This window comes from Maylandia zebra, linkage group LG9 (genome assembly GCF_041146795.1).
Source record: "Maylandia zebra isolate NMK-2024a linkage group LG9, Mzebra_GT3a, whole genome shotgun sequence".
NCBI classification, from domain to species: Eukaryota; Metazoa; Chordata; class Actinopteri; order Cichliformes; family Cichlidae; genus Maylandia; species Maylandia zebra.
The window spans coordinates 9,763,803-9,790,209 of record NC_135175.1 but is presented as its reverse complement, the minus strand read 5'-3'; the positions used below and the strand labels follow the sequence as shown (position 1 = coordinate 9,790,209).

The 26,407-nt window shown below is 42.2% G+C and overlaps 1 protein-coding gene and 1 long non-coding RNA gene across 4 annotated transcripts; one reads left to right on the top strand and one right to left on the bottom strand.

Moving 5' to 3' along the window:
* Positions 1-565: 565 nt before the first annotated feature.
* On the top strand, positions 566-2,616 carry LOC143420473 (uncharacterized). Of its 2 annotated transcripts, none has more exons than XR_013100302.1 (3): positions 566-773; positions 1,575-1,941; positions 2,114-2,616. It is a non-coding gene; the product is annotated as an uncharacterized LOC143420473 (long non-coding RNA). The 2 variants fall into 2 exon arrangements; XR_013100303.1 differs by lacking the exon at positions 566-773 and having other exon boundaries at positions 1,125-1,693; positions 1,888-1,941.
* A 14,810-nt stretch (positions 2,617-17,426) lies between these two features.
* On the bottom strand, positions 17,427-26,100 carry LOC143420472 (uncharacterized). Of its 2 annotated transcripts, none has more exons than XM_076888686.1 (4): positions 25,795-26,100; positions 24,368-24,472; positions 18,662-19,258; positions 17,427-18,310 (listed from the first exon to the last, which is right to left on the bottom strand). In XM_076888686.1, exons 2-4 carry the CDS (start codon positions 24,383-24,385, stop codon positions 17,630-17,632), a joined length of 1,296 nt encoding a protein of 431 aa, XP_076744801.1. In that variant the 5' UTR covers positions 24,386-24,472; positions 25,795-26,100; the 3' UTR covers positions 17,427-17,629. The 2 variants fall into 2 exon arrangements, with proteins under 2 accessions (XP_076744801.1, XP_076744802.1); XM_076888687.1 differs by having other exon boundaries at positions 17,427-18,307.
* Positions 26,101-26,407: the final 307 nt, after the last annotated feature.

Below are 26,407 nucleotides of genomic sequence, written 5' to 3'. Positions count from 1 at the left end.
TGGTATGTCATAACAATAGCTGATGGGCTTCTATTCCTATAAAGCAGACTAGACAAACAGAAACCATCTGTCACGGTCCCCGTGTCTCTCTGGTTGGCCCACGCTCGCTACAGGTTTTGTTGTTGTTAGTTTTGGTTTTTTTGTCTCTCCTCCTCCTCTCTGCCTGGGTGGAGCTCATTACGGGCTCTCACTCTTGGCCCACGCACCCCTGTGGATGGTGTCCACCTGCGGCTGATCCGGCTGATTTCCCCAGCTGCTATTTAAGGCAGTGGCACAGAGCAGCTCACCGCTGGAACGTCGAACCACCTGAGTTCGTGCTCGCGGCATATTCAAAGAAGAATCGCTTACACGTGTTTTATGTTGTGGAACTAACCTTGACCTTCTGTCTGTAGATTCTGGACCGAATTACCGGACCTGTCCAAGTGGGGCAGTGTGTGGAGTGTTGGAGCGAGTGCGGCTGAAGAGGAGTGCGTGTGTGCGGAGGAACGGTGGCGGTGACTGAGTGGAAGAGGAAGCGTGTGTGTGGATTCCGCCCCCCCCCCCCCCCCCCCCCCCTTCTCTCCCTGGAGCCCTGGACCCCCTCCCAACTCACTGTACATATATTTTGCACTAAGGTGATCCCTATTGTAAATAAATCCCCTTTTTGTTTCGTTGAAAGAACTGTCTGCGCGTGGGTCCGTTCAGTAGCCATGACACCATCCATCCATCCATTCGCTTCAGCTTATCCTGTTCAGAGTCGCGGGGGCGCTGGAGCCTATCCCAGCTATCATAGGGTGAGAGGCGGGGTACACCCTGGACAGAAACACTTTGTTGAAAACAAAAGTGAAAGGGCGACTCACATCTGACTGTGTTCCCTGTGGGTTGAGTCACTTTGTATATAAAGCATTTGCAGCATTTTTAAAAATCTATTGTTCCAAATTTCTCTGTTTTCTCAACTTTTTCTCAAGCTGAGCACTTGGTCCACTTTTACAAGCGATGGCAGCAGCAGCAGCCTTTTCCAGAGGTTTTAGTTTTAGTTTTATGTGCAATAAACATTCATTGTGTCATTTATTAATTCATCCTTTTTTTATTTTCACTTTTTAAAAATCCACTACATGTTGTGTTGTGTTTAGTTGTGTTTAGTGCCGATGTGGGACAGTTTCCAATTCCATTGTACTATTGTACCAAATATGAATGTGCAATGACAATAACGAGTTATTCTTATCTTATCTTATCTTATATCTGATCTCAGATGCACTCCCTGATGTACCCACAGTGTCTGTGCATTTAGGATACACAGACAGCTAGTATAAATCCATGCACGCACATGCATATTCTGAATATAGTCTCTGTTTCGTTTTGTTCACTGTGGAAGGTCTTTCAAGGTCACAGTAGTTCATGTAAAAGAAGCTGATATTTTCATGTAAGCAGAACGTGACTTTTTGGAATTCAAATGAAAGAGGTGCTTTGACTCAAAACATATTGCAGGCAGATTTTCATGCAACATCTCTTAAACTTAGAAAGTTCTCTTTGTACATTTCTTTACAAATCTTTATTTCCTTAAATCCTTATTGATACTTTCTCATGTGTTTCAGAAACTTTGATGGCAGCGGCACAGTTGACCATGAGTGGTGTCACAACTACCGAAGGCTTAGTTAGGATTTTGCTGTGTCTGCTCCATCTTTCAAGTTCACTGATAAACAAGGGCGAACTGGTAAACTGACTGTTAACTTTCTTTTTGTTGTTGTTGTTTTAATAAAGAATGTAACTTTTAATTAACCACCTTTACCATTAAATCATGACCGTCCGATCACTGGTTAAGCTTTTCTCCTTACTTTTAAAATGCTCATTTTGTCCCAGTTACATGTTTCGCACGCATGTTTGTTGACGTTCTTTCTGGTTTTGCAGGAGGAGCTGAAAGGAAACGTTGAAAAATTACAAAAGGAAACAGCAAGAAGGAAGGTGAGTCTGTCAATGACATGGATGTTGACAGACTCCAAACAGAAAAACATGCTTTGCTATGACAACTAAAACAAAAAACAATTTCCCATCATACAAAAGTCTGTTTGCACTCTTTACACTACATACTTTTGTATATTTTGTTACATTAATTTGGTTTATTTTTGTCCTCCAGGCTGAAAATAATTTAGACAAAGCCTATGTTCCTGCTGTCCTTGATGATGTTAAACGTCTCATGGATCCTTTGTACGAACTTTTGAAGTCAGTGAAACGTTTTACATCACTGCTTACACCAGTGCTGGATTTAATGGATGACCTACAGACTTTCGTGGGAGCCGGCAAGGAGTACATGAATAAGTACTTTGAGACAACAGCTGCAGAAATCAATCACAATGAAGAGAACCTACGCAGAGTTATGGCAACACTAACACAACTAGAAAAGAATAAAGATGAACTGTAGCATATTAGTCAGCGTCTGTCTCTGGTAAATGTTCTGTGAAACATCTCTTTCATACTGCGCTGCTTCTAAATCAAAGCTAACTGTACACTTGATTTATAAACTTTGATGAGAAAAAAATCTTTTCTTTCTTTCTTTCTTTTCTTTGTTATATCAGGTCTAATGCGAACACAAAACACAAAGCTGAGATTTTCTCTGTTTAGAAATCACATTAAATCTGACAGTTGTTAATGATTCATATGTAGAAACACTTTCATGTGAATAAAAACATTCAAACTGTTATTATTGCAAATTGTGACGTTTGTAAGAATAGAAGCGGTGGCTGATTGTTCTCTAGTGTTTGTGTGTGGATCAGTGTTGTTCAAGTTACTTGGAAAAAAGTAATTAGTTACTTATTACTGATTACTTCTCAAAAAATGTTATATCGTTACATTACTGATTACTTAATTTCAAAAGTAATTATTTACTTATTACTTAGTTACTTTTTGGTACACACCTGAATACTTAATAAAGCAATAGACCTTTCAGCCCAGTTCTATTTTTATGCATAATCCATCATATAAAAATTCAGTCAAATGGAAAAGTCTCTTTTTAAAAATTGTTTTATTATTTTTAATCTCTTAATTTTAGGGAAATCGCATCAAGCAAAAATGTAATTCTATACAACAGTTTTTAAAAAAAAACTATGTGAAAAAATCTATTTTCACCTGTTTAGCAGGAGTGGGGCCGGTGGTCATATCAGTGGGGGATCTGGTGGTTTCTCTGTGAATTTCCGTTCCCATGGTAGCGTGCTAGGTGCTTGTTCAGATTTGAAGTGTAATTTTTCGCAGAGTGTACAACGGACGCTAATGTTTTTGCCACTTTTTACAGAATAACACTTGAAGTAATATAAGTACTTCCACGCTTTTAACGCTGCATGGTCGTACTCTCTCCTGCACTCCATATTACCCATTGTTGATCTACGCACGTCTGCTGTTGCCACGTATATGAACACGCATGATCAGCACAGCGCACCAGGTAGAATCCAGTTTTCAGGCCCCTCTTCTGTGGAATCAGCTTCCAGTTTGGATTCAGGAGACAGACACTATCGCTACTGTTAGGTCTGCACTCGCAGGCTCCACTAGTTCAGAGATTTATCACCATGAACGAATCAAGACGATCAGAGCTCGATCGGTTTTAAACTTGCAAGGGAAGTGTCGGATCAGGATCTTGGAGCTACAAGCTCCTCACATGATCCCAGACAACTCCAAAAATCCAGCGTCCCCAAGCAGGCTTTTATTCAGTGACAATAGTTACACAAACACCCATGGTAAAACCCTATTGTAATAATTTGTGATAAATAAAAGTAGAGTCTGGGGAATATTTGATGAAAGCTTATTGTGATTAATGCTGGGGTGAATTTCAAAGTTGATGTGACGTCTGTTTGAAGTTGGTGTGTTATGTGTGTGAATGTGTTACGTCAGCCAAGAAACGAGATTAGATTAGGACATTTGGATAGGGGATTTTATTCCCACATTGATTAGCAGGGTTGGACTCGGGAACCAGATAATTTAACTGTGGAATCGACAGTGGTGCTTTTAAATTTATTTAAATTATTTAGGACGGGGACGGTAATCCCTAGGAGCGCGGTTGCTCAGCGTGTGGCATCGACTCCTGATCACAGATGCGTGGTCAGGCCTGGCGGCGTCCAGTTAGCCCGAGTGGCGCCCGCGGGACTTCGGGAACCCATTAAAAACCAAGTGGTCAAGGACCACTTCTTTACCGTGCTGTTTGAGTAAAGAGCGGGCCTCAGGCGTGACCATTTCAACGTGGCTGACAGGTAAGCTTTAAGTAAAGCTTAAAGTGGGATATTTAGGACTTCCGGTCAGCATGCGACCCGAATAGACGCAGGAACGAGCTGCTGTGGTGAACTTAACTCCGCTTTGACCAGTTTCACCCCTTCAACTGCCACCTTTAAGTCGCTTACACTCGTAACTACTTTTCTAGTGTTTTGAACACTTTTGACCCTTTCCAATGGCTGCTAAGAGTGCAAAAGCGAACAAAAAGGAGGACGCTAGCTTAACACTGGAGGCTATCACCACGCTGCTCCAGCAGCACCGAGAGTTGGCATCTGAATTTAAGACCTCATTTAACGCCCTCGATTCAAAACTGGACCAGGTACGACAAGCCCAAGAGGAACAGGCCGAGAGAGTTTCATCCTTGGAGCTTGCAACTGAAGACCTGAGCCAACGTGTCGCTGACCTTGAAAACACGTGTGCCGCTCTTCGCGAAGACAACAACCAGCTAAAGAACAAAGTCACTGACCTGGAGAGCCGTAGCAGGCGTCAGAACATCCGCGTCCTTGGACTGCCTGAAGACACTGAAAGTGGGCGCCCCACTCACTTCTTTTCCAACCTTCTCTGTGAGTTATTGGGCAAAGAAATACTTCAGTCTCCACCGGAGCTCGATAGAGCGCACCGCTCCCTCGCAGCGAAGCCGCCCGTGGGACGCCCACCTCGCCCGGTGATCATCCGCCTGCACCGATACCAGATCAAGGACCTCATCATCCGAGAAGCTAGGAGGAGAGGGAAATTCGACTACCGAGGCGTGCCTATCCGAATTGTGGAAGACTACAGCCCCGAGGTCCTCAATCAGCGGGCGCAGTACAAGGACATTATGTCGGAGCTCTACGGGCGAGGCCTGAGGCCGGCTCTCCTCTTCCCAGCACGGCTTCGCATAACGCAGGCCAGAGGCGCCAGAAAGTTTTTCAGCTCCGTGGACCAGGCTCAACAGTACATTGAGAGGCTCCCAAAGGCTCCGGAAGCCCCGTGAAGAATTATTACTGATAAAACAATGGCACCAAATGCAGGTACCAAACATTCCATATAGGTATGGAGGCGCAGTCGGGATCCACGTAAGACGTTGCTTTTCCTCTCCGAGTGTAGCGATGTAGTCTGAGTGCTATAGCACTGAAATGCTGATTATTACTTTAATTTAACTCGATAATCTTATTTTGTTTTCTTTGTTAAATAAGGAGACAACCTCATTGACTTCTACCCGTTGGCTAATGACGTAATACCTGTTGCACGGAGACGGGGAGTTTTGTTATCTACTCGTAGCCTTCTGTCTGTTCTTATTCAATAATTCAGTTATAACGGTAGTACTTATTGAACTACATCATCTTTTTGTGTTTGGTTGTTTGTTTACATACTTGGACTCTGCTTTGAAACACTCCAGCAATTACATTTGGACTTGGTGGCTGATACAGTTTCGAAACTTAACAGTATTATAAGGGGTTTCAGCTTACTATGCTATGGCCACCGGAGCAGTGGTTCGACTGCTTCAATACCTAGGTTATTGGTATCATAGACAGGAGGAGTAACACTCTAAATATGTTAAGTTTGAAGAGCTCGCTGCTTGTTCTTGTTCTTTTTTTTGGCAGCCATTTTCTGTTGTGGGGAGGGTTTGGGGAGGGTAAGGGTCACTGCTTTGAACCTCATACACTGTTCTTTTTTTTAACCTGTTCTGAACTAATTTCCACCCACTGTAAAGTTATTCTGTTCTTATCATCTAAGGCCAGTGTGCATAGTTTCTTTGCTCTACAAATCAGATGAGTCTGCAATTGAACTTTCTAAGCTGGAATGTTAAAGGTCTAAATCATCCAGTCAAGAGACGGAGGGTTTTGTCACATGTTAAACACCGTAACACTGACGTGGCTTTCCTGCAGGAGACCCACGTCAGGGCCTCTGATAATGTCCGTCTCTTCTCCCGTTGGAGGGGCCAGTGTTTTCACTCACTTTTCCAAGCTAGGGCACGTGGGGTCTCTATATTGGTCAGGCAGAACATTCCCTTTGAGGCCCACAATGTCATAGCAGACAAATATGGTAGATATGTCATAGTCATAGTCCTCAACATGAAGAAGAAGGCTTTCAGGAGCAAAGTGAAGGAGGAGATGAAAGCAGCACAGCGGGAGGTGAAACGCTGCCTGAGGGAAGCAAAGGACACCTACAGGAGGAAGGTGGAGCAGAAGTTGGAGAGGAACAATATGAGGGAGGTCTGGAATGGTGTGAAAACCATCACAGGCCACAACACCAAGAAAAGCACAGTGGGGGGGACTGTGGAGAAGGCAAACGAACTCAACAACTTCTTCAACAGGTTTGACCAGCCCACAACCCCCCCACCCTCACCCTCACCTTCACTACAGAGTCCTCTCCCCACTCTCCTGCCTCCCTCGCTTCCCCCCCTTCCTGACACCATGACACCCTTCCTCCAATCCCTCTCTCAGCAGCAAGACATCTCCCCCCCTCCCCTCCTCCCAAACACCTCCCAGTGTCACAGTGGATCAGGTCAGGAGGCAACTGAGGAAGCTTCGCCCCAGAAAGGCAGCAGGCCCAGACAAGGTGTGTCCTAGGATGCTTAAGGCGTGTGCTGCTGAACTTGGGGAGCCGCTACAACGAGTCTTCAACCTCAGTCTGCGACTGGGGAGAGTGCCCGCCCTATGGAAGACATCCTGCATCGTCCCGGTCCCCAAAAAGAACCGGCCCAATGAGCTGAATGACTTCCGACCGGTGGCACTGACGTCACATCTTATGAAGACTCTAGAGCGGCTCTTCCTCAACCTCCTCCGACCACAGGTACAACATGCCCAGGACCCACTACAGTTTGCATACAAGGCGGGTGTCGGAGTGGAGGATGCCATCCTGTACCTCCTACACAGAGCCCACTCACACCTGGATGGGGGAAAAGGCATGGTCAGGATCCTGTTTCTTGACTTTTCCAGTGCCTTTAATACCATCCGGCCCTGTATGCTTCAGGAAAAACTGAACAGGATGGAGGTGGACCCCTGCCTGGTGGCTTGGATCTCCGACTACCTCACCGACAGACCACAGTACGTCAGGCTGAAGGACATCACGTCTGACACTGTGGTCAGCAGCACAGGAGCACCACAGGGAACTGTGCTGTCCCCTCTTCTCTTCACCCTGTACACCTCTGACTTCTGCTACAACTCTGAATTATGCCACATTCAGAAGTTTGCAGACGACACAGCCATCATGGGGTGTATCTGGGATGATCAGGAAGAGGAGTACAGAAGTCTGGTGAGGAACTTTGTCGCATGGAGTCACACAAACCACCTGCAACTCAACACCTCAAAGACTAAGGAACTGGTTGTGGACTTCGGGAGGTCCAGAGAAGGTCCACTGCCAGTTCAGATAGAGGGGGAGGAGGTGGAGGTGGTCAACAAGTACAAGTACCTCGGGCTGTGGGTGGACAATAAACTGGACTGGTCATGCAACACAGAGCACCTGTATAAAAAAGCCCAAAGCCGACTGTACTTCCTCAGGAGGCTGAGGTCTTTTAACATCTGCAGGAAGCTCCTGAGGATGTTTTACCAGTCGGTGGTTTCTGGAGTACTTTTCTATGCTGTGGTGTGCTGGGGGAGCAGCACAACAAAGAGGGACTCATCCAGGCTGGAGAAACTGATCAGGAAGGCTAGCTCTGTGGTCGGCATGAAGCTGGACACTCTGGTGACAGTGGCAGAGAAAAGGACATTAAAGAAACTGCTGGACATTATGGACAATGCCAGGCATCCTCTGCACACGGCCATAAACAATCAGAAGAGTCTGTTCAGTGACAGGTTGCTTCTCCCCAAGACAAGAACTAACAGACTTAAAAACTCCTTTGTCCCACACGCCATCAGACTGTTTAACTCCTCTCTGGAGGGGAGAGGGAGGGGAAACAGGAGGACAAAGGAGGGGGGAACAACTAAGCTGTAGTGCCTCTTCACCTCACTGTACAATACCTTGTGCAATACTTTTTGTAAATAGTCAACAGTGCAATAGACTCAATACTTGAAATGTGCAATTCACTTGTATTTTTATTTTTTATTCCTATTTATTCTATTTATCCCCTTTGTATATTTTATTTATATTTGTCTCTGTATTTATATATGTGTGTGTGTGTGTGTGTGTGTGTGTGTGTGTGTGTGTGTGTGTGTGTGTGTGTGTGTGTGTGTGTGTGTGTGTGTATATATATATATAACAATTCTGTAACTGTAACTTCGGTCGTTGCTGTGCTTTTTTTGGAAGTCGAATTTCCCAGAGGAACCCACCCGAGGGATTAATAAAGTTCTATCTTATCTTATCTTATCTTGTCAGTGGGAAACTGTATAACAGTCTTGTTGCTCTAGTAAATGTGTATGCTCCTAATACAGATGACGAGAATTTCTTTAAACAACTATTCTCCTCTTTGCCCGACTTAAATGTCTACTCTCTTTTTCTGGGGGGTGATTTTAACTGCTGGTTAGACCCAGCCCTGGATCGCTCATCCACTAAGAGCAATGTTTTAAGCAAATCTGCATCTGTCATTCATGCCTTTCTATCAGAATATGGAATGTGTGATGTTTGGCGTACTCTAAATCCTCATAAAAGAGATTACTCCTATTTTTCACATGTGCACCATACATATTCAAGAATTGATTACTTTATCATTGACACTAATTGTCTGCAGCAGGTCCACTCCTGTGCCTACCATAGCATAGTTATTTCAGATCACGCCCCTCTTACTTTGTCTCTGTCTCTTCCACATCCTCCTGTTAAAGCTGCACAATGGCGTTTCAACTCGACCCTCCTGTCGGATGAAAATTTTGTAAAGTTTATCCAGGATGAGATACGCTTTTACTTTGCCACCAACTCTTCCCCAGAGACTTCCAGCCTTGTCGTATGGGATGCCTTTAAGGCGTATATCAGAGGCCAGATTATTGCTTATTCGGCAAGAATTAAAAAACAGTCCACCCATGAAAGGAACAAGTTAATGCAACAGATTGAGGAGACTGATGAACAGTATGCTCTCAAACAGAGTCATGAAATATTTAAAAAGCGTGTAGAACTTAAAACAAGACTTGACCTACTCACAACGTACTCGACTGAACGTTTACTCTTACATGACAAATCCAAATTTTATATGCATGGTGACAAACCTGATAAATTACTGGCGAGCCTTCTAAAAGGTTCTCGGGCAAGGCAAAGTATTCTTAAAATTCGACAACAAATTCAAATTCAAATTTTATTTGTCACACACACACAACCATACACAGTATGACATGGGGGTGAAATGCTTGTAGCTGTACAATGCCCGACCATTAAATGACAGAAGAAAAGTTTTACAATATTTACAATTTACTACAAAAATTTACAAATTAACTTAGGAATTTACAGTAAAAATGTGCAAATAGCAGAAGAGATTATAAAGATAAGGATTGTAAATTATAGGAATTATAGGATTATAGGAAATGTGTGGTGGTGCGTGTGGTGACGTGTGTGAGAGTCCAGTCTTATAGTGACGTGTTTGGGAGAGTCCAGTCCTACACCTGGTTCAGGGCCCGAATAGCCTGGGGGAAGAAGCTCCTCCTCATTCTCTCTGTTTTGGCCTTAAGGGAGCGGAAGCGCTTCCCAGACCTCAACAGTGAGAAGAGTCCATTGTTGGGATGGGAGAGGTCCATCATAATCTTCCTAGCTTTGGACTTGCACCGCTTGGTGTAGATGGACAGCAGGTCAGGGAGCTCTGATTGAATGATGCGTTCTGCCGAGCGCACCACCCTTTGCAGATCTCGTCTGTCCTGCTTGGTGCTGTTCCCAAACCAGGTGCAGATGTTTGACGTCAGGACGCTCTCGATGGTGCAGGAGTAGAAGTTCTTGAGCACAAGATGGCAACATAGTCACAGATCATGAAAAAATCAATGAAGTGTTCAGGGATTTTTACTCACAGCTTTACACCTCAGAGTCCCAAACTGACTGTAATGCAATTAATGAGTTTTTAGCTAAACTTAACATTCCTGAAATTCCAACAGAACTTAAAACAAGGCTGGATGAACCCATCTCCCAGTTAGAAGTTTCCTTGGCTATAGCTTCGATGCATTCTGGTAAGTGTCCAGGTCCGGATGGCTTTCCGTCAGAATTTTTCAAACACTTCTCTTCATTACTGTCCACGCAGCTTAGTGCAACCCTCACGGACTGCAAGGAACAAGGATCTCTTCCTCGATCATTCTATGAAGCCTGTATTACACTTATTAAAAAGAAAGGAAAAGATCCGTTGGAATGTGCCTCCTATAGACCCATTTCTCTACTGAACACAGACGCTAAAATATTAGCCAAGATACTTGCCCGTAGACTAGAAATAGTTCTTCCAAAAATTATTTCGAAAGACCAGACAGGCTTCATTAAAGGTCGTTATTCATATTTTAACATAAGGAGGCTATTTAACATAGTCTACTCCAGCTCTACAGACTCTGATGAATGTGTGGTCTCGCTTGACGCTGAAAAGGCCTTTGATCGAGTTGAGTTTGATTATCTCTTTGCAGTCCTTGATAGATTTGGCTTTGGAGCGAAATTTACTTCATGGATCAAATTACTCTATTCTCAACCATCTGCTACAATACGAACTAACCTCCAATTGTCAAAACCCTTCAAACTTCACAGAGGCACACGCCAGGGATGTCCTCTCAGCCCCCTGCTTTTTGATCTGGCCATAGAACCCCTTGCCATTGCGTTCCGCAGTTGCAAAGAGGTACACGGCATTTGGAGAAACAATACAGAACATAAGGTCTCGCTCTATGCAGATGATCTCCTGCTCTTTATTTCTAAGCCCTTAGCCTCACTACCATCTGCATTGAATCTGCTTAGTCAATTTGGTCAGATTTCAGGGTATAAACTGAACCTTAATAAAAGTGAGCTCTTCCCGCTAAGTAGCAAAGCCAGTATGTTAGACTTCACCTGCTTGCCCTTCAGAGTTGAAAGGACAAAAATTACATATTTGGGAATCACAGTGACAAAAAAACATAAAAACCTTTTCACAGAAAATGTGAGTGCATTGCTGAACCAAGTGAAGCGGTCCCTTACCCACTGGACACCACTCTCTATGTCTCTGGTAGGACGTATCAATTCAATTAAAATGACCATTCTACCCAAATTTCTATACCTTTTCCAGGCCATACCCATTTTCATTCCCAACACTTTTTTCAATAAGCTGGACTCTGTCATCTCATCTTATCTATGGCAGGGTAAACGCCCAAGGCTCAATAAGATGCATCTTCAAAAATCTAAAATTGAGGGTGGGTTTGCACTTCCCAACTTTCGTTTTTATTATTGGGCTGCTAACATACGATGTTTGGTGTTTTGGTATTTTTACCATAATCGGAGTGGTTGTCCTGACTGGGTCACTATGGAATTGCATAGTGACAACAGTATATCCTTACTAGCTGCACTTTGTTCTCCACTCCCATCCTCTTCATTCAACTTCATTCCCAACCCTGTAGTGGTGCACTCATTAAAAATATGGGGCCAGTTTAGGAAATATTTTAAACTTTGTGACTTCTCCCTCCTCAGCCCCATTGCATCTAACCATTTCTTTAAACCTTCTACCCAGGACGGTGGGTTTGCGGAGTGGCACAGAAGTGGAATAACTTGCTTTAAGGACCTATTCATAGCCAACAAACTAGCATCATTTGAACAACTTGCTAATAAATATATTCTTCCACCATCACACTTTTTCAGATACTTGCAAGTCAGGCACTTTATTTGTTCCCAGATTTCAGGCTCAAGCCCTCCACCAGAGCCTACACTACTAGAAACTATTCTACAACTCAATCCAACCAATAGAGGGCTGATTTCCTTGCTTTACAATAAAATGTTAAATTTGACACATACCTCTTCATCCAAGCTCAAGACACTGTGGGAAGAAGACTTAAACATGACAACCTCTGATGAAACATGGGCCTCTATACTCAAACATGTCAACACTACATCACTATGTGCCCGCCATTGTTTAATCCAGTTCAAAGTGGTGCATAGAGCCCATTTCTCAAAATCCAGATTATCCCGTATCTACCCTGAAATCACTCCATACTGTGACAGATGCAAAACTGCTGAAGCCTCACTGGTCCACATGTACTGGTCTTGTCCCAATCTCACTCAGTTCTGGTCAGAGGTTTTTCGTACCCTGTCCAGAATTCTCAGTGTGACGCTGGCCCCCGGCCCCCTTCTTGCTCTGTTTGGCATCAGTGGGAATGAGGTGCTTCTACCGGCCTCTAAAAAACAGGCATTATCATTCTGTTCCCTGTTGGCCAGAAGGGCAATCCTACTGAGGTGGTGGGACACTGCCCCTCCCACTCACAAACAGTGGTTATATGACCTCATGGCCTGTCTAAAACTGGAAAAGATAAGACACTCACTTCAGAACTCCACTGGGAAATTTCAAGACATGTGGGGACCCTTCCTTGATGCTTTTCAAAATCTATAAGAATTTTTCAGCGAACTCTCTTAAGTCAGGTGTGGAAATACAGTGTGCGGGTGCAGGCAGTGACCTGGGTGGGAATGAATGGGATTGTTTTGCAGGGATTATGTTACTTTGGGATATATTATACATTTGTTTATATTCTTTTTTTTTCTCTTTCTTTCCCTTTTTTCTTTTTCTTTTTTTTTCTTTTATTTCACAGCCGAAGATACATTTTTGGACTCATTTCACAGCTTAAATGTACTACTTAACCTTAATGTACAGACCACCTGGGTCTGGGTGCAGTTCCCCCCTCCAGGGGCAAGGGTACCTAGACCCGGTTCGTAGAGTACGCTTGGGGAGTGTGATCGTGTGTACAGCGTCTCTTTATGTCTGTCTCCACGTTGGTTGAGTGTGGAGTAAGTGCATATGAGAGCATGAGGGTGGGAATGGATGTTTGTGTCTATATGTCAGGTTGGGTATCAGACGCCACCTCTCTGGGGACATCTCAGGCCCTCCAAGGTTTGGAGGCCTATCTCCACCCACCACCACTTCCCCTGCCAGTGGCGGACTCCCTCAGGTGTCGGTGCGTTGGTGGTTCTTTGTGTCTGGGGGTGGGCGTCCGGGTACACACCGGCTCACTCCTTGGTGGCCGCTTATCGGGGCCTGGAGCCTGGGGCTCGCTCGGGCCACTTCGGAGGTGGGGTGCCCCCGGCCTCTCGGCCTGGGGCTCGGTCACTCAGGCACAGCTGGCTGCCGGCGGAGCTCACGGGCGCGTCACTGCAACTCCCCCTGGCTTCTGCTCCGTGGCTGCTGAGTGAGCCCTCATCTGGGACTCTCCTCAGCTCTTACTGGGACAGTGGCGCGGCTGCCCCTCTGTTGGTCTTCCTTGGTCTGTTGTGTTCTGGGGGCCTCTGGATGTCTGGAGTTTTGTTCTCCTCCATACCTGCTTCATGCCCTGGTGGACGGGGCTGTGGCCCCCCCACACCCTCTAGCAGATCATTACATGGAGAAACCTTTGGAATGCAAGCATGCTGATCCACACAGGTATGCACACAGGTGTACACACGGATATTCACAGACGCGGACTACAGCTTTCTTGGCTGCTGCCTCAAAGCACATTGTGCTGCACAATATCGTTTATTATTTAGTATCAACTGATATCTACTGCTAGCTAGTTTATTGTGATGGTGCCGTTTTTTTTATTATGTTGCTCTTTGTTGTTTGCTTTCTCTTCTGTTTTTTTTCTCCATACAGGTGACCCAGGTGTTTTTTTGTTTTTTTTGTTTGTTTTTTTTCTTTCTTCCCCCCCTTCTCACCGTCTCTTCTCCCCTTTGGTTTTCTTTCTCTCCCTCTCTTTCTTTCATTCTTTCTCCCTGTCCTATCCCCCAGTCATGTCTGTCCCGTTTGTAGCAACTGTAAATAAAATAAATTCATAATTATAATAAAGGTCAATCAAATGGACCAATATCGCAAGGCCATGATGATCCACTTGGTAAAATAAATCCGCTTGGCATCTTTCTTGGCCTTAAGACAACAATTCTGATGGCTATAGATCCAAACGGGACACAAAAAAAAAAAAAACCCTTAATGTACAGATCATCTGTAATCCTTCTCTTTTCTTTCTGTCTATATGTATAATATATATGTTGATGTTTATGTGTACAAAAGGAAACCTCTTAATAAAAAAGACATTGTTTAAAAAAAAAGTGGGATACTTAGACGCCGGTTAAGTGGAGCTTCCTGTTAAGCTGCGGGAAGCGCTTATAAATTAACATAAGACTTAGAAATCGGGCCGCTGTCCTGGACAGAGAACGGTCAATTGAACAGCAAGGTGGGCAAACCTGGGCTTAGAGGCTTTTAAATCTGTCGAAAAGGTAGGATGACCGATATCGGAGGCAGAGGAAGTGACGTTGAAAATGTTTGTTTTCTCTTTGATCTTTTAGTAGAATAAGCGGTTATAATGCACACTTTCTTACACATACTGAAAAAGTGCTCATGAAGAGATGATCTGTTGTGAAAGGTGACTTAGAGTGCAGTAAAAGGTCAATGCATGCACGCTTATGGTCACAGATATTACGTAGATTTATTTCTAGGGTAGAGGTGAAACATTTTGCTTTGTCTTTGCTTAGCAAGTAGTGATGCAGAAGGTGTTAAAGATATTCATGCCATGAATAAGTCGACAGGAAACATATGGAGAGTGAGACACCTACAGTGGGGCAAAAAAGTATTTAGTCAGCCACCGATTGTGCAAGTTCCCCCACCTAAAATGATGACAGAGGTCAGTAATTTGCACCAGAGGTACACTTCAACTGTGAGAGACAGAATGTGAAAAAAAAATCCATGAATCCACATGGTAGGATTTGTAAAGAATTTATTCGTAAATCAGGGTGGAAAATAAGTATTTGGTCAATAAGAAAAATACAACTCAATACTTTGTAACATAACCTTTGTTGGCAATAACAGAGGTCAAACGTTTACTATAGGTCTTTACCAGGTTTGCACACACAGTAGCTGGTATTTTGGCCCATTCCTCCATGCAGATCTTCTCGAGAGCAGTGATGTTTTGGGGCTGTCGCCGAGCAACACGGACTTTCAACTCCCGCCACAGATTTTCTATGGGGTTGAGGTCTGGAGACTGGCTAGGCCACTCCAGGACTTTCAAATGCTTCTTACGGAGCCACTCCTTTGTTGCCCGTGCGGTGTGTTTTGGATCATTGTCATGTTGGAAGACCCAGCCTCGTTTCATCTTCAAAGTTCTCACTGATGGAAGGAGGTTTTGGCTCAAAATCTCACGATACATGGCCCCATTCATTCTGTCCTTAACACGGATCAGTCGTCCTGTCCCCTTGGCAGAAAAACAGCCCCATAGCATGATGTTTCCACCCCCATGCTTCACAGTAGGTATGGTGTTCTTGGGATGCAACTCAGTATTCTTCTTCCTCCAAACACGACGAGTGGAGTTTATACCAAAAAGTTCTACTTTGGTTTCATCTGACCACATGACATTCTCCCAATCCTCTGCTGTATCATCCATGTGCTCTCTGGCAAACTTCAGACGGGCCTGGACATGCACTGGCTTCAGCAGCGGAACACGTCTGGCACTGCGGGATTTGATTCCCTGCCGTTGTAGTGTGTTACTGATGGTGACCTTTGTTACTTTGGTCCCAGCTCTCTGCAGGTCATTCACCAGGTCCCCCCGTGTGGTTCTGGGATCTTTGCTCACCGTTCTCATGATCATTTTGACCCCACGGGATGAGATCTTGCGTGGAGCCCCAGATCGAGGGAGATTATCAGTGGTCTTGTATGTCTTCCATTTTCTGATGATTGCTCCCACAGTTGATTTTTTCACACCAAGCTGCTTGCCTATTGTAGATTCACTCTTCCCAGTCTGGTGCAGGTCTACAATACTTTTCCTGGTGTCCTTCGAAAGCTCTTTGGTCTTGGCCATGGCGGAGTTTGGAGTCTGACTGTTTGAGGCTGTGGACAGGTGTCTTTTATACAGATGATGAGTTCAAACAGGTGCCATTCATACAGGTAACGAGTGGGGGACAGAAAAGCTTCTTACAGAAGACGTTGCAGGTCTGTGAGAGCCAGAGATTTTCCTTGTTTGAGGTGACCAAATACTTATTTTCCACCCTGATTTACGAATAAATTCTTTACAAATCCTACCATGTGGATTCATGGATTTTTTTTTTCACATTCTGTCTCTCACAGTTGAAGTGTACCTCTGGTGCAAATTACTGACCTCTGTCATCATTTTAGGTGGGGGAACTTGCACAATCGGTGGCTGACTAAATACTTTTTTGCCCCACTGTATATAGGGCAAAATGTGGTTGAGCTTGTAACTGAATGTGTGCCTGCAAAAGTAACAGTGTTGTACAAGACGTGCTCGAGATGATCAGATAAGAGAAGAAGAGAGCGAGCAACAGGAAACAGCTGGAGGGAAGACGGTGAAAGCGGCTCTTTAAGTGTGTTAAAGGTTGTCAAAAATATCGCTTACACAAATAAATAAAATTGAAGATTAAATACATAAAGGATAGAACCCAGAACATGATAAGTTGAACCAACTTTGAATAATTAAGAGAACAATTGATGAATACATTAGATTACTGAGGCGTAGCAGGGGGAGGAGTTTTTTTTTATACTTTACAGCAGCGGTCCCCAACCTTTTTTGCGCCACGGACCGGTTTATGCCCAACAATATTTTCACGGACCGGCCTTTAAGGTGTTGCGGATAAATTCAACAAAATAAAACTAGTACCGATACCGAAAAAAAGAAGATTTATTCATAACACACGTGAAAAGACCCAGGAAAACCGAGTTAACGATAAAAACACTAACAAAATAACACTGAAAACCGATAAAAACCCTGAAAACCATACATTTCACACCTGAGCCTCAACTCTCGCGGCCCGGTACCAAACGACTCACGGACCGGTACCGGTCATGTTAAAAGAATGTTGGAAATTTGATCAGAATACGGTGAAAATGAGAGAAACAGATATTTTTCTCAGATCATTGTGTTAAATTGTCATAATCGCCATGTTCTCTTTAAGACTATCAGCTCTACTCTAAACAACCCTGAAAGCCTCTGCTGACACATGTCATCAGTTCCTTTCTTTCTTTGTAAACAAGGTCGAGTCTGTCAGGTCAGCAATAGTACTTCCTACAGATGACCCATCAGTGTTTATTCCATGACTGTAAACATGTTTCCATTCGTCACTTCAGTCTTTACTCTGAAATACAGGAAATGACATCATGGCTCAAAATCTTTGTCGTTCAAACAATTCTTTATTTAACATTTTTTTAACTTTATTTAACAAAATACATTCAATAAAAACTTCAACTGAAACTGATTTTTAATCCAACCACTGAAAAAAAAGGTAACGACTGAACACAAACACTACAGAAGAACAATTTATAAAGATTAACATTGAACTATAGGAACAGTTTGATTCATAGCCTCATTTGAACTTTAACTTAAACTTAAGGAGAGCCGACCTGAGCTCTGTGGAGCCTGATCTCCAGGGTTTTAAGTTGGACTCTGAAACCAGAAGAGGATGTTTCTCTCTCTTCAGATTCGATGTCGTCCTGTGATGGGAACGGTTTTAGCCCTGCGTGATCGCGCTGATGTTTGCACAGAGCAGATAATGAAGTGAATGTTTTGGCACAGTGGTAACAGTGAAACAGTTTATTAGTAACGTGGGATCGTTTGTGTGCAGAGTATGAACTGAGATTACTGAAGCTCTTGTCACACTGCTCACAGCTGTAGTTTCCTTCCATGTGTGTACGTTCATGCTCGTTACGACTACCTGAATGTGAGAAGCTTTTGTCACAGTGTCTGCACTTGTATGGTTTCGCTCCTGTGTGGACTCGTTTGTGTGTTTTAAGGTCACCTGCAGTGGTGAAGGATGACCCACACTGATCACAGAGGTGCTTTTTGACCCCACTGTGAAAGAGTTCATGTTGTTTTAAGTCACTTGATGTGGGGAAGCTTCTCCCACATTCTTTGCAGTATTTCAGTTTGTCTCCAGTGTGTTTACGTTGATGTATTTTTAGGCTGGCTTGGTGACTGAAAGTTTTTCCACAGATGTCACAACGAAAGTCTTTCCCACCACCACAGCGATGACAGGGTTGAGAAGTGGATCCATCTGTGTCGCTCTGCTTCTAAACAAAGACACAAAGACAGTGTAAGTCAGTCCTTCAACACTTTTATCCTGAAAGTCGCCTGAAATAAAGAGCATCTCTGCAGACGTCCAATTACATTTTACTGTTTCGATTAACACACTCAGTTTACTGGGCTACAATAACTACAATACTACCACCATAATACTACAGCAATACTTATTTAATATTACAGTAACATCTGACTTACACTTAAATGAAATGAAAACCTGAGTAATGGCTCAGAGCTACTCTTCGGTGCAGCAGAAGTGCTAACATGCTAACACAATTTAATGAGCAGACTTGTTCCAAACAGTCAGACTGAACTTACAAGAATAAAATAAAAATACAAACCTCACAGTAACTGCACTTGTAGAGTCTCTTTCTGGTGTGGATCTGTTGGTGTTTTCTCAGGTACTGTGGAGTTTTAAAAGTCTTCTCACACAGGTCACATTGATAAGGTCTCTCCTCAGTGTGGGTAAACATGTGGCTTTGTAAGTGTGCGTCTGTTGTAAAGTATTTGCCACACTGATCACACCAGTACACATCTTCTCCGGTGTGAATGCGTAGGTGTATATTTCGGTACCCTAGCTGGCTGAATGTTTTTCCACAGATGTCACAGCTGTATGCCTTAATTCCAGAGTGGGTAACTAGATGTCTCTGTAAGTGGCTACTGTGAATAAAAGCTCTGCCACACTGATCACAGCTGTAAGCTTTAACTCCACTGTGGACGACTTGGTGTCTTTTCAGGGAATTCTTCCAGGAAAACGACTTTCCACACAAGTCACAGCTGAACGGTCTCTCTCCAGTGTGGATGAGCTGATGTTGTTTTAGTTTAAACTTCCAGGTAAAATCCTTCCCACACTCGTCACAGGTGTTTTTTTTCTCTCTCTTTCTTCTGTGAGGTTTGTCGGCCTCCTGAGAGCGCTGACTTCTCGGTCCACGTTGGTCCTGCAGTGACAGAGATACAAACAGAGGCAGTGAGTGAAATGCAGTCATTAAACAAACTGAAGCTTCAAACTCCCTCCATTAACATTAGTTTTAAACCTGAAGGTGGAGTGTGGCACCAAACACCTTAAAGGTCTCTTATCCCCACCTACTGGTAGTAGTAACACATTACATCCAACCTGCTGTTAAAGATAATTAATCATTGTTCAAACACTCTAAAATCATGCCCATCCCTCCTGCTTGTACACAAATATTAATGCTAACACACTCAGAATAGTAATAAATGTTTACCAGGTCTGTACTTTTTTATATTTCCTGTTTGTTTCCTATTATATATTTCTATAATTGTATAATTTATTCGATAATAATAAATCATATGTAACAGTTTATGCTCAAAAGTGTTGAATTGTATGGAATAAAAGATTGTTGATTGAGCATTTATACACCGAGTATTGTCCTTCCTTCAGCCCAAAGATCAAAAGAATTGGGAGATTTAACAATGGACATGGCATGTATGATGCAGTGAAGGCATTTCAAGTGAAGCTGTCACAAATGCACCAGTGCAACCTGTCTCACTTTCCCTGTTGCCAAGTAATGTTGAACCAAGTCGGCGCACTTTGCTGATAAACTGAGCGCACTGAGTTCGCGGCGCTTTGGTGACTGTGAAGCACAAAAAGAGAATTTCAAGCTTCTTCTTTACGTGGAAACTGCACCTGTGCAGATTCAGATGGAGCTGCAGTGTAATGGTACACTCAAGGCAAAGTACGACACTGAATGGCCTGCACAGTTTATTAGTTCCATTCCTGCAGCAATGCCCCAGCTCCGTCTACATGCAGCTCCAACCTTGTGTATGTTTTCATTTATTTTTTCTGGGGTTTTTGCAGCATGTTCATATTTCTAACTTGCATAATTTTGACAGGATATATTTTTATGAAGATCAAAACATTTAAAGTTAAAGTTGATTTTTTAAGTTTATTTATTCTGGAATAAAATTCCTGTCTGTTTTTATTCATATTTCTATTTAAAAACATGGTTTTAGTGTGTTCAATAAATGTTTATCTTGTTTGGCCCGCGACCTAAAGTGTGCCTTGAGTTTTGCTCCCTGTGCAGTTGAGTTTGACACCCCTGGTGTAGAGGATGGAAATCAGCCAGGACAACTCATGAAACATCTGCAGACATCTGGTTGAATTCAGTTGTGTACATCCACAGAGAGCAGCAGGTCAGCTGATCACAGCCTGTACATTAAGAACATCGACTGGAGCTCTCAATAGAAATGATTGTGAGCTGTGACTCTTTTCCCCACACTGAGCCACTACAGCTGATTTTAGGGTTGAATCCTGCTGAATCCCACTTTAACCTCTTCCCTGCCCATTTTCCTCTTTAGAGGCAAAGTCACCCTCTACAATGTAGGCATTGTATTATTACATGAATATTACATTACATTAATATAGCACAAGGTTCAGTTAGTTTTGCATAAAATATATATCAGTACTTCATCTTTTACCCCTTTAAGACCTACCATAGAACCAAGAGCTTATGTTTATATTTTTACTAGAGATGGCACGATACCACTTTTTTATGTCCGATACCATAAATTTGGATATCTGCCAATACCGATATGAATCTGTATTTTTTAATCAACAGAACTGTTTTTTTTTAATATCTTGCTGTTTTTGTATAAGTTCATACTCAAGTTAAAAAACAAAACACTAAAGCTATTCTGTTATACCTGTATGCAAAAAATACACAGCACCCAAATATTTCATAGTTCAGTAATAGTGATCAATCTAATACACTTAATCCTACTCCATCCTCCCTATTCTGGTATTTTAAGGAGTAAGTAACCTAAATAATAGGGCTCTAAAACTCCCAGCAAAAAAAAAAAATAGATAGGGAATCACCCACCCTCCACTTCATGATGCTTAATCAACATAATCAACTTTAATTTGATGCAGTGTGAAAAAAGATTCACAGAAATCAATTATTTTTCAAGAATAATTAAATAGATTCAACATCTTTCTTCAACAGAATTGCAGACTGCACAGATGGTACCTTCCCAAAGGAAAAAGTAGTAAAGCTTACTAGGGTATATTAGGCTTAGTTACTATATACAGTCATGGACTTCTATACATTTTACATCAGATTAAAACTTTGGGTGTAAGATTCAGATAATTATTTATTAAAATCTAGACATTTTAAATGAGAATAAGAAAGAAAAGGATGTCTTTGTGCCCCCTTTTCCCTGTTAATGCCCTATCGGCCACCCTGGCTAAACTTTGCTAGATCCGCCCCTGCACAGTTACCAGCCGTCAGCTAGAAAAGGATCCTGGTGTAGAAAGTAATATTAAATAAATTGTAACAACAGCTTATCAAGGTTAAACGTGCTGCTGTTGTTCAGCTGCTGGTTTCCTCTTTCTGGCGTGAAGTGGGCAATAAACAAACAAGAGAGACGGACTCGCGACAGAAAAGCCGATCAGCTGATCATGATTTCATGACTGAAGTAGCAGCAGGAGGGGGAGGGGGAGAGAAGAGGCAGTCGCTCCATATATGTTCCATCGTGGGAATGCTTTACAAACATTCAGAGACGAACTTACACACTTGCTTTACTTCTCTCTGGGATAACTTCCTCGGAGATGAAATGCCGGATTGGTAGCGAGGCTACAAATACACATAGCCGCTCTATCACGTGAGCACACTGCTCCGACGTGCTACGGTTATGAGCCGAGTTACGCCATGTCGCAAGTTTTGTGAGGTGCTTTTTTGAAATTTAATGGATCGGATTACATTTTTTATTTCTCTCCGATATCAGATCCAGTAATTTACGTCAGTATCGAACCGATACGATACGTGATATCGGATCGGTCCATCTCTAATTTTTACATGCCCTTAATGCAGGGCTCTAGAGTGCGACCAATTTGGTCGCAAATGCGACCAAATTTTTCAGTGGTGCGACTAAAAAATATATTTGCTTGCACCTGTGCGACCAAATGTTCGGGTAGCAAAAAAATAAAAAATAAAAAATCTGCAACCTTCCCTGTGGTCAACAACAGACACACATTATGCCCCTATCGTGGACTAAACCAATCAGAGATAGTAAGGGGCGGGACCTCTCTGATTGGCCGTGGTCCAGTTGAAAGTGCAGGTGGAAGTGGGAGGTGAGTAGCTTGAATAAAGCGATATCAATTCATTAAATCCTGAATCGACTTTTAAATATAACTGTGTTTTGCCAGAAACGCCAGATTCTCAGATTAAAGCTCACAAAACCATTTCAACAACAACCAAACAGCAAATGAGAGCAGGTACACGGACTCCACACAAAGACGTAAACACAGAGCCAACGCATCAGAATCAGCTTTGTCTTTCTCGGCTTTCTCAGCTTAGCGATCCTGATGCGTCCGGTCCACGCTGTGATTACGTCTTTTTGCGCTGATTCTGAGCTGCAGGTTTTGTCTCTCTCCAACCAAAATTCACTGAGCCAGCAGCAAAAGAAGCAGCAAACTGCGCTTCACATTTGATCAATGTCGTCATGAATTTTGCTGTTTTGCTTCCACGACTATTAAAATCACACTTCATGCACAGCTAGCTCTCTCTCTCTCTCTCTGTACTTCAAGAACAGTTTCCCGTCTCCAATCTCTGTTTTCTGTATTATTCATTCGCTTATTACCCACCAGTCTACCGCTGTTTACGGCGCTGTGGCTGCTGTCTTTTTCTATTCTTTTTTTCACTTAAATGACCTCGGACAAGAAAGCCTATTTTTTCTGTTGTTCAATACTGAAGAAATTTAAACTTTATATGCAGAACATTGTAGAATATTTTGAAGGTTATCTGCTATAAAAAGCCAGACAAGGAAAATCTCCTTCATGTTTTTCTGTGTTTTATTCTCAGTTACTTTCACACAAAGGCATCTGCTGTGATGTTCACAATTCTGAAGAAGTCAGTACTGATAAATGATCAGAATTATAATATTTCTGACTGTCTGAGGCTAAGTTGAATCGAATCGGGACTTTGAAAACCGGAATCGAATGGATTATAGAAATCAGTGATGATACCCAGCCCTAGTGAGCAGCCTAGGCACGACAGAAGTGGATGTAGCTGTAATAGGAAAAGAACTATTGCTAACTTTTCTGTTAAGTTAAGGCCTGATCCTTCTGAAATTCATAGCCAGTGCTCTGACACGGTGTCATCAATCTTTGAATGCTGAAAAAGCACAGTGTATCCAGAAAAACACATTATATTATATAAATTATTATAAAATTTGTGTGCGCCTAACTTTTGTGCTGGTACACCTAACTTTTTAAAGTTAGGCGTACCGGCAAAAAGTTAGTCTAGAGCCCTGCCTTAATGCCATTTTGGGGAGCATTTCAAGTTGCTATACATCAATATGACCATTATATCCCAAATGTTAATAATATCTATGCATTAAGTCCATAGTAACTACATAAAGTGCAAAAAAACTGCAATAAAATACAAAAAAATTTAAATTGTTTTTGTTTTGTTTTTTACACATATTTGTAGTTAGAAAATTGTATCCCTCAAAACTGTAAATTTAAAAAAGTTGCACATTGTTTCCAACCACAGGAAATTTGTTTTTGAGCATTTTTGAGGAAAAACAAAAATAAATATTATAATGCAAATTTGCAAACAAACAGCATGTGCATCAAAATAAACTATTACCAACAGTGCAGTTTGAGTTCTAAGCATCCCAGAAACAATACAGAAAAGAATAAAGTCAAACATGACTTTTAAAAACACCAGTATAGGTGTCGCTGAAGGCAGGTTTTGGCAGGTAAAGTTGGACATGTGATAGTTCGCGCTGGCATCTATTCCAACATAGGAAGTGCTATGAACAGCAAAGCGTGTTTCTGGTATATTATGTTTTTTTGCTGCAAGTGCTTTTTATGCAATTTCTGCAAATACATATGTGGAAGGAAACGTGACCTAGGGCAAGCTGATGGCATAAGATGTAAGTACAACTATTCCTAAATAAAATAATTGTGTTAGCTTAAGTGCAGTTCTACCGGGATTTTAAAATTGTTACGCAAAACGGAGCATTCCTGCTCCAATAGGCCTTAAAGGGTTAATGGAGTATTTCTTAACACTAGTATCTGTCACCTTCTTTGTCGAACTCATTGTTTTCTCTGCAGTGGCTGAGCTGAGTCCAAGTAGCGTAAATGTTCCCCTGCTGCTCCGTCAGACTCTTCTCCTCCTGCTGATCAGCTGGGACACAAAACAGAACTTTGTTAGGCTCCACACTGCACTGAAGAGTCAAAGTGTCTCATATGTTCATCTGAGAGCACAAACAACAAATTTTAGCTTCCCTGGGTGAGCAACTTGTTTAAAACATACACAAAAGGTTTGAGCACCGATACTAAATTCAGCAGTATGGCACACCAGTACCAGGAGAGCAATTCCTCTTTAAAAAAAGCCCTGGCAAAGAACAAAAACAGAACAATCGATGGACCTGCATAAACGAGTACAGTGTTTCCCAACCACTGTGCCGCGGCATATATACGTGTGCCGTGAGAACTGATCAGGTGTGCCGTGGAAGATTATCCTATCTGAGTGGGTGTAGAAATCTGAGCCATGATCTGAGTAACCCTCATCACTCAGTCACACTCCGATTCTCTACTTATATCAAGTCCATTGCACTACTTTCAAGCATTCTGCAACCTGTCCTCTAATTTATTCTTACTGTCTTACTGTTTATATTGTTTTCCATGCACGGTTGGTGTGGAGCACCCACAATTTAGTTGAATATGTACAAAGACAATAAAAGACTATTCTATTCTATTTTAAAAACTCTGCAGTACTTTTAAAACACAGATCCCCTCTTGGGGTTCGAGGCTGTATTTGTTTTAAAAATGAATCTCTGGTATCTCTGGCCTATCATTATTATTTTGCTAACAGTTAATCAGGCTCATTTACTGAATACTGATCAGAATTTATCAAATTATCTTTGAAATGATTCTAACAACAGGCCTCTCAGGGTGAGGCCAGTTTTTACAATCACATGCCCTGTGGGCTGACACAACTTTGCTGATAAGACAAAGGCAGCTGTGTTTTAGTCTGGAATACATTTATTTTTTACCTTTCTTTTAAATTGATTTCATTATAGCACTTTTACCGCCAACATATTTGGATTTTTTGGCGCTGGAAGTGACCTTATATTGATGATGGCTGGCGTTAGCTAGCTAGCTAGCTAGCTTGGATAGCACGCTGCATTCAAAAACTATGCAGGTGCCACACAGTGACAGAGATGCTAACTAGCGCTTAGTAACAGACTAATAAAATAATAGAAACTCTGATTACACTTAGCTAATTTAAAAGCTTTCTTCTAATAATAACACTGTTTTCTTCTCTGTGTTTCATTAGCATTTGTTAATATTTTCTTGTAAATTAGTTTATAGCAGCTTGACTTGATGTAGAGGCTTTTTCTTTCAACTGGTTCACAAATAACTGACAACAGAGACCGAGGAGAGCAACAGAAAACTTCACTCAGGAGCTAAATTCAAGATTGACTGAACTCAGATCAAAGTTACCTTAGTGCTTCACTTTAGATGAGGAAGAAAAATAAACTAAAACACAAACGCAATGAAGCGGGAACTTCGCGGCTTCTTCTTCTTTGGGGTTTTTCTTTGGCGGTTAGAGCTTTAAGGTGCATTACCGCCACCTGCTGGACTAGATGGTTCTTAAACTAAAACTAGACATTTAAAAGTATTTTAATAAACAATAAAAACAAAGACAAAATGTTTCAGTGTGTTATATTCATGAACATAAACATCAGATGGCTTCAGCTTACGCTTACCCCCATTTATTTAAGAGATTTTGCTCTCTGCAGGCGAGGATTTTTTGTTTAGAGGATCTTTGTAAGCCTGTATTTACTTTAAAAGAAGGGAAGCACTTCTTCATTCTACAGAAAAGGTGACACATTACAGATGATTTCATAAAAAGTGTCTCTGTCACTCTTTCAAGGCTCTGTCATATGGAAGAAATATAGTATCATCAGAATTCAAGTATTTTTAGACATTGAATTTATGACACTGAATTTTTATCCTCCAAATTTCCCTGCAAAAATATTCACCTGCAAAAATTCACCTGCAAAAATTCACCTGAAAAAAATTCACCTGCAAAAATTCACCTGAAAAAAATTCA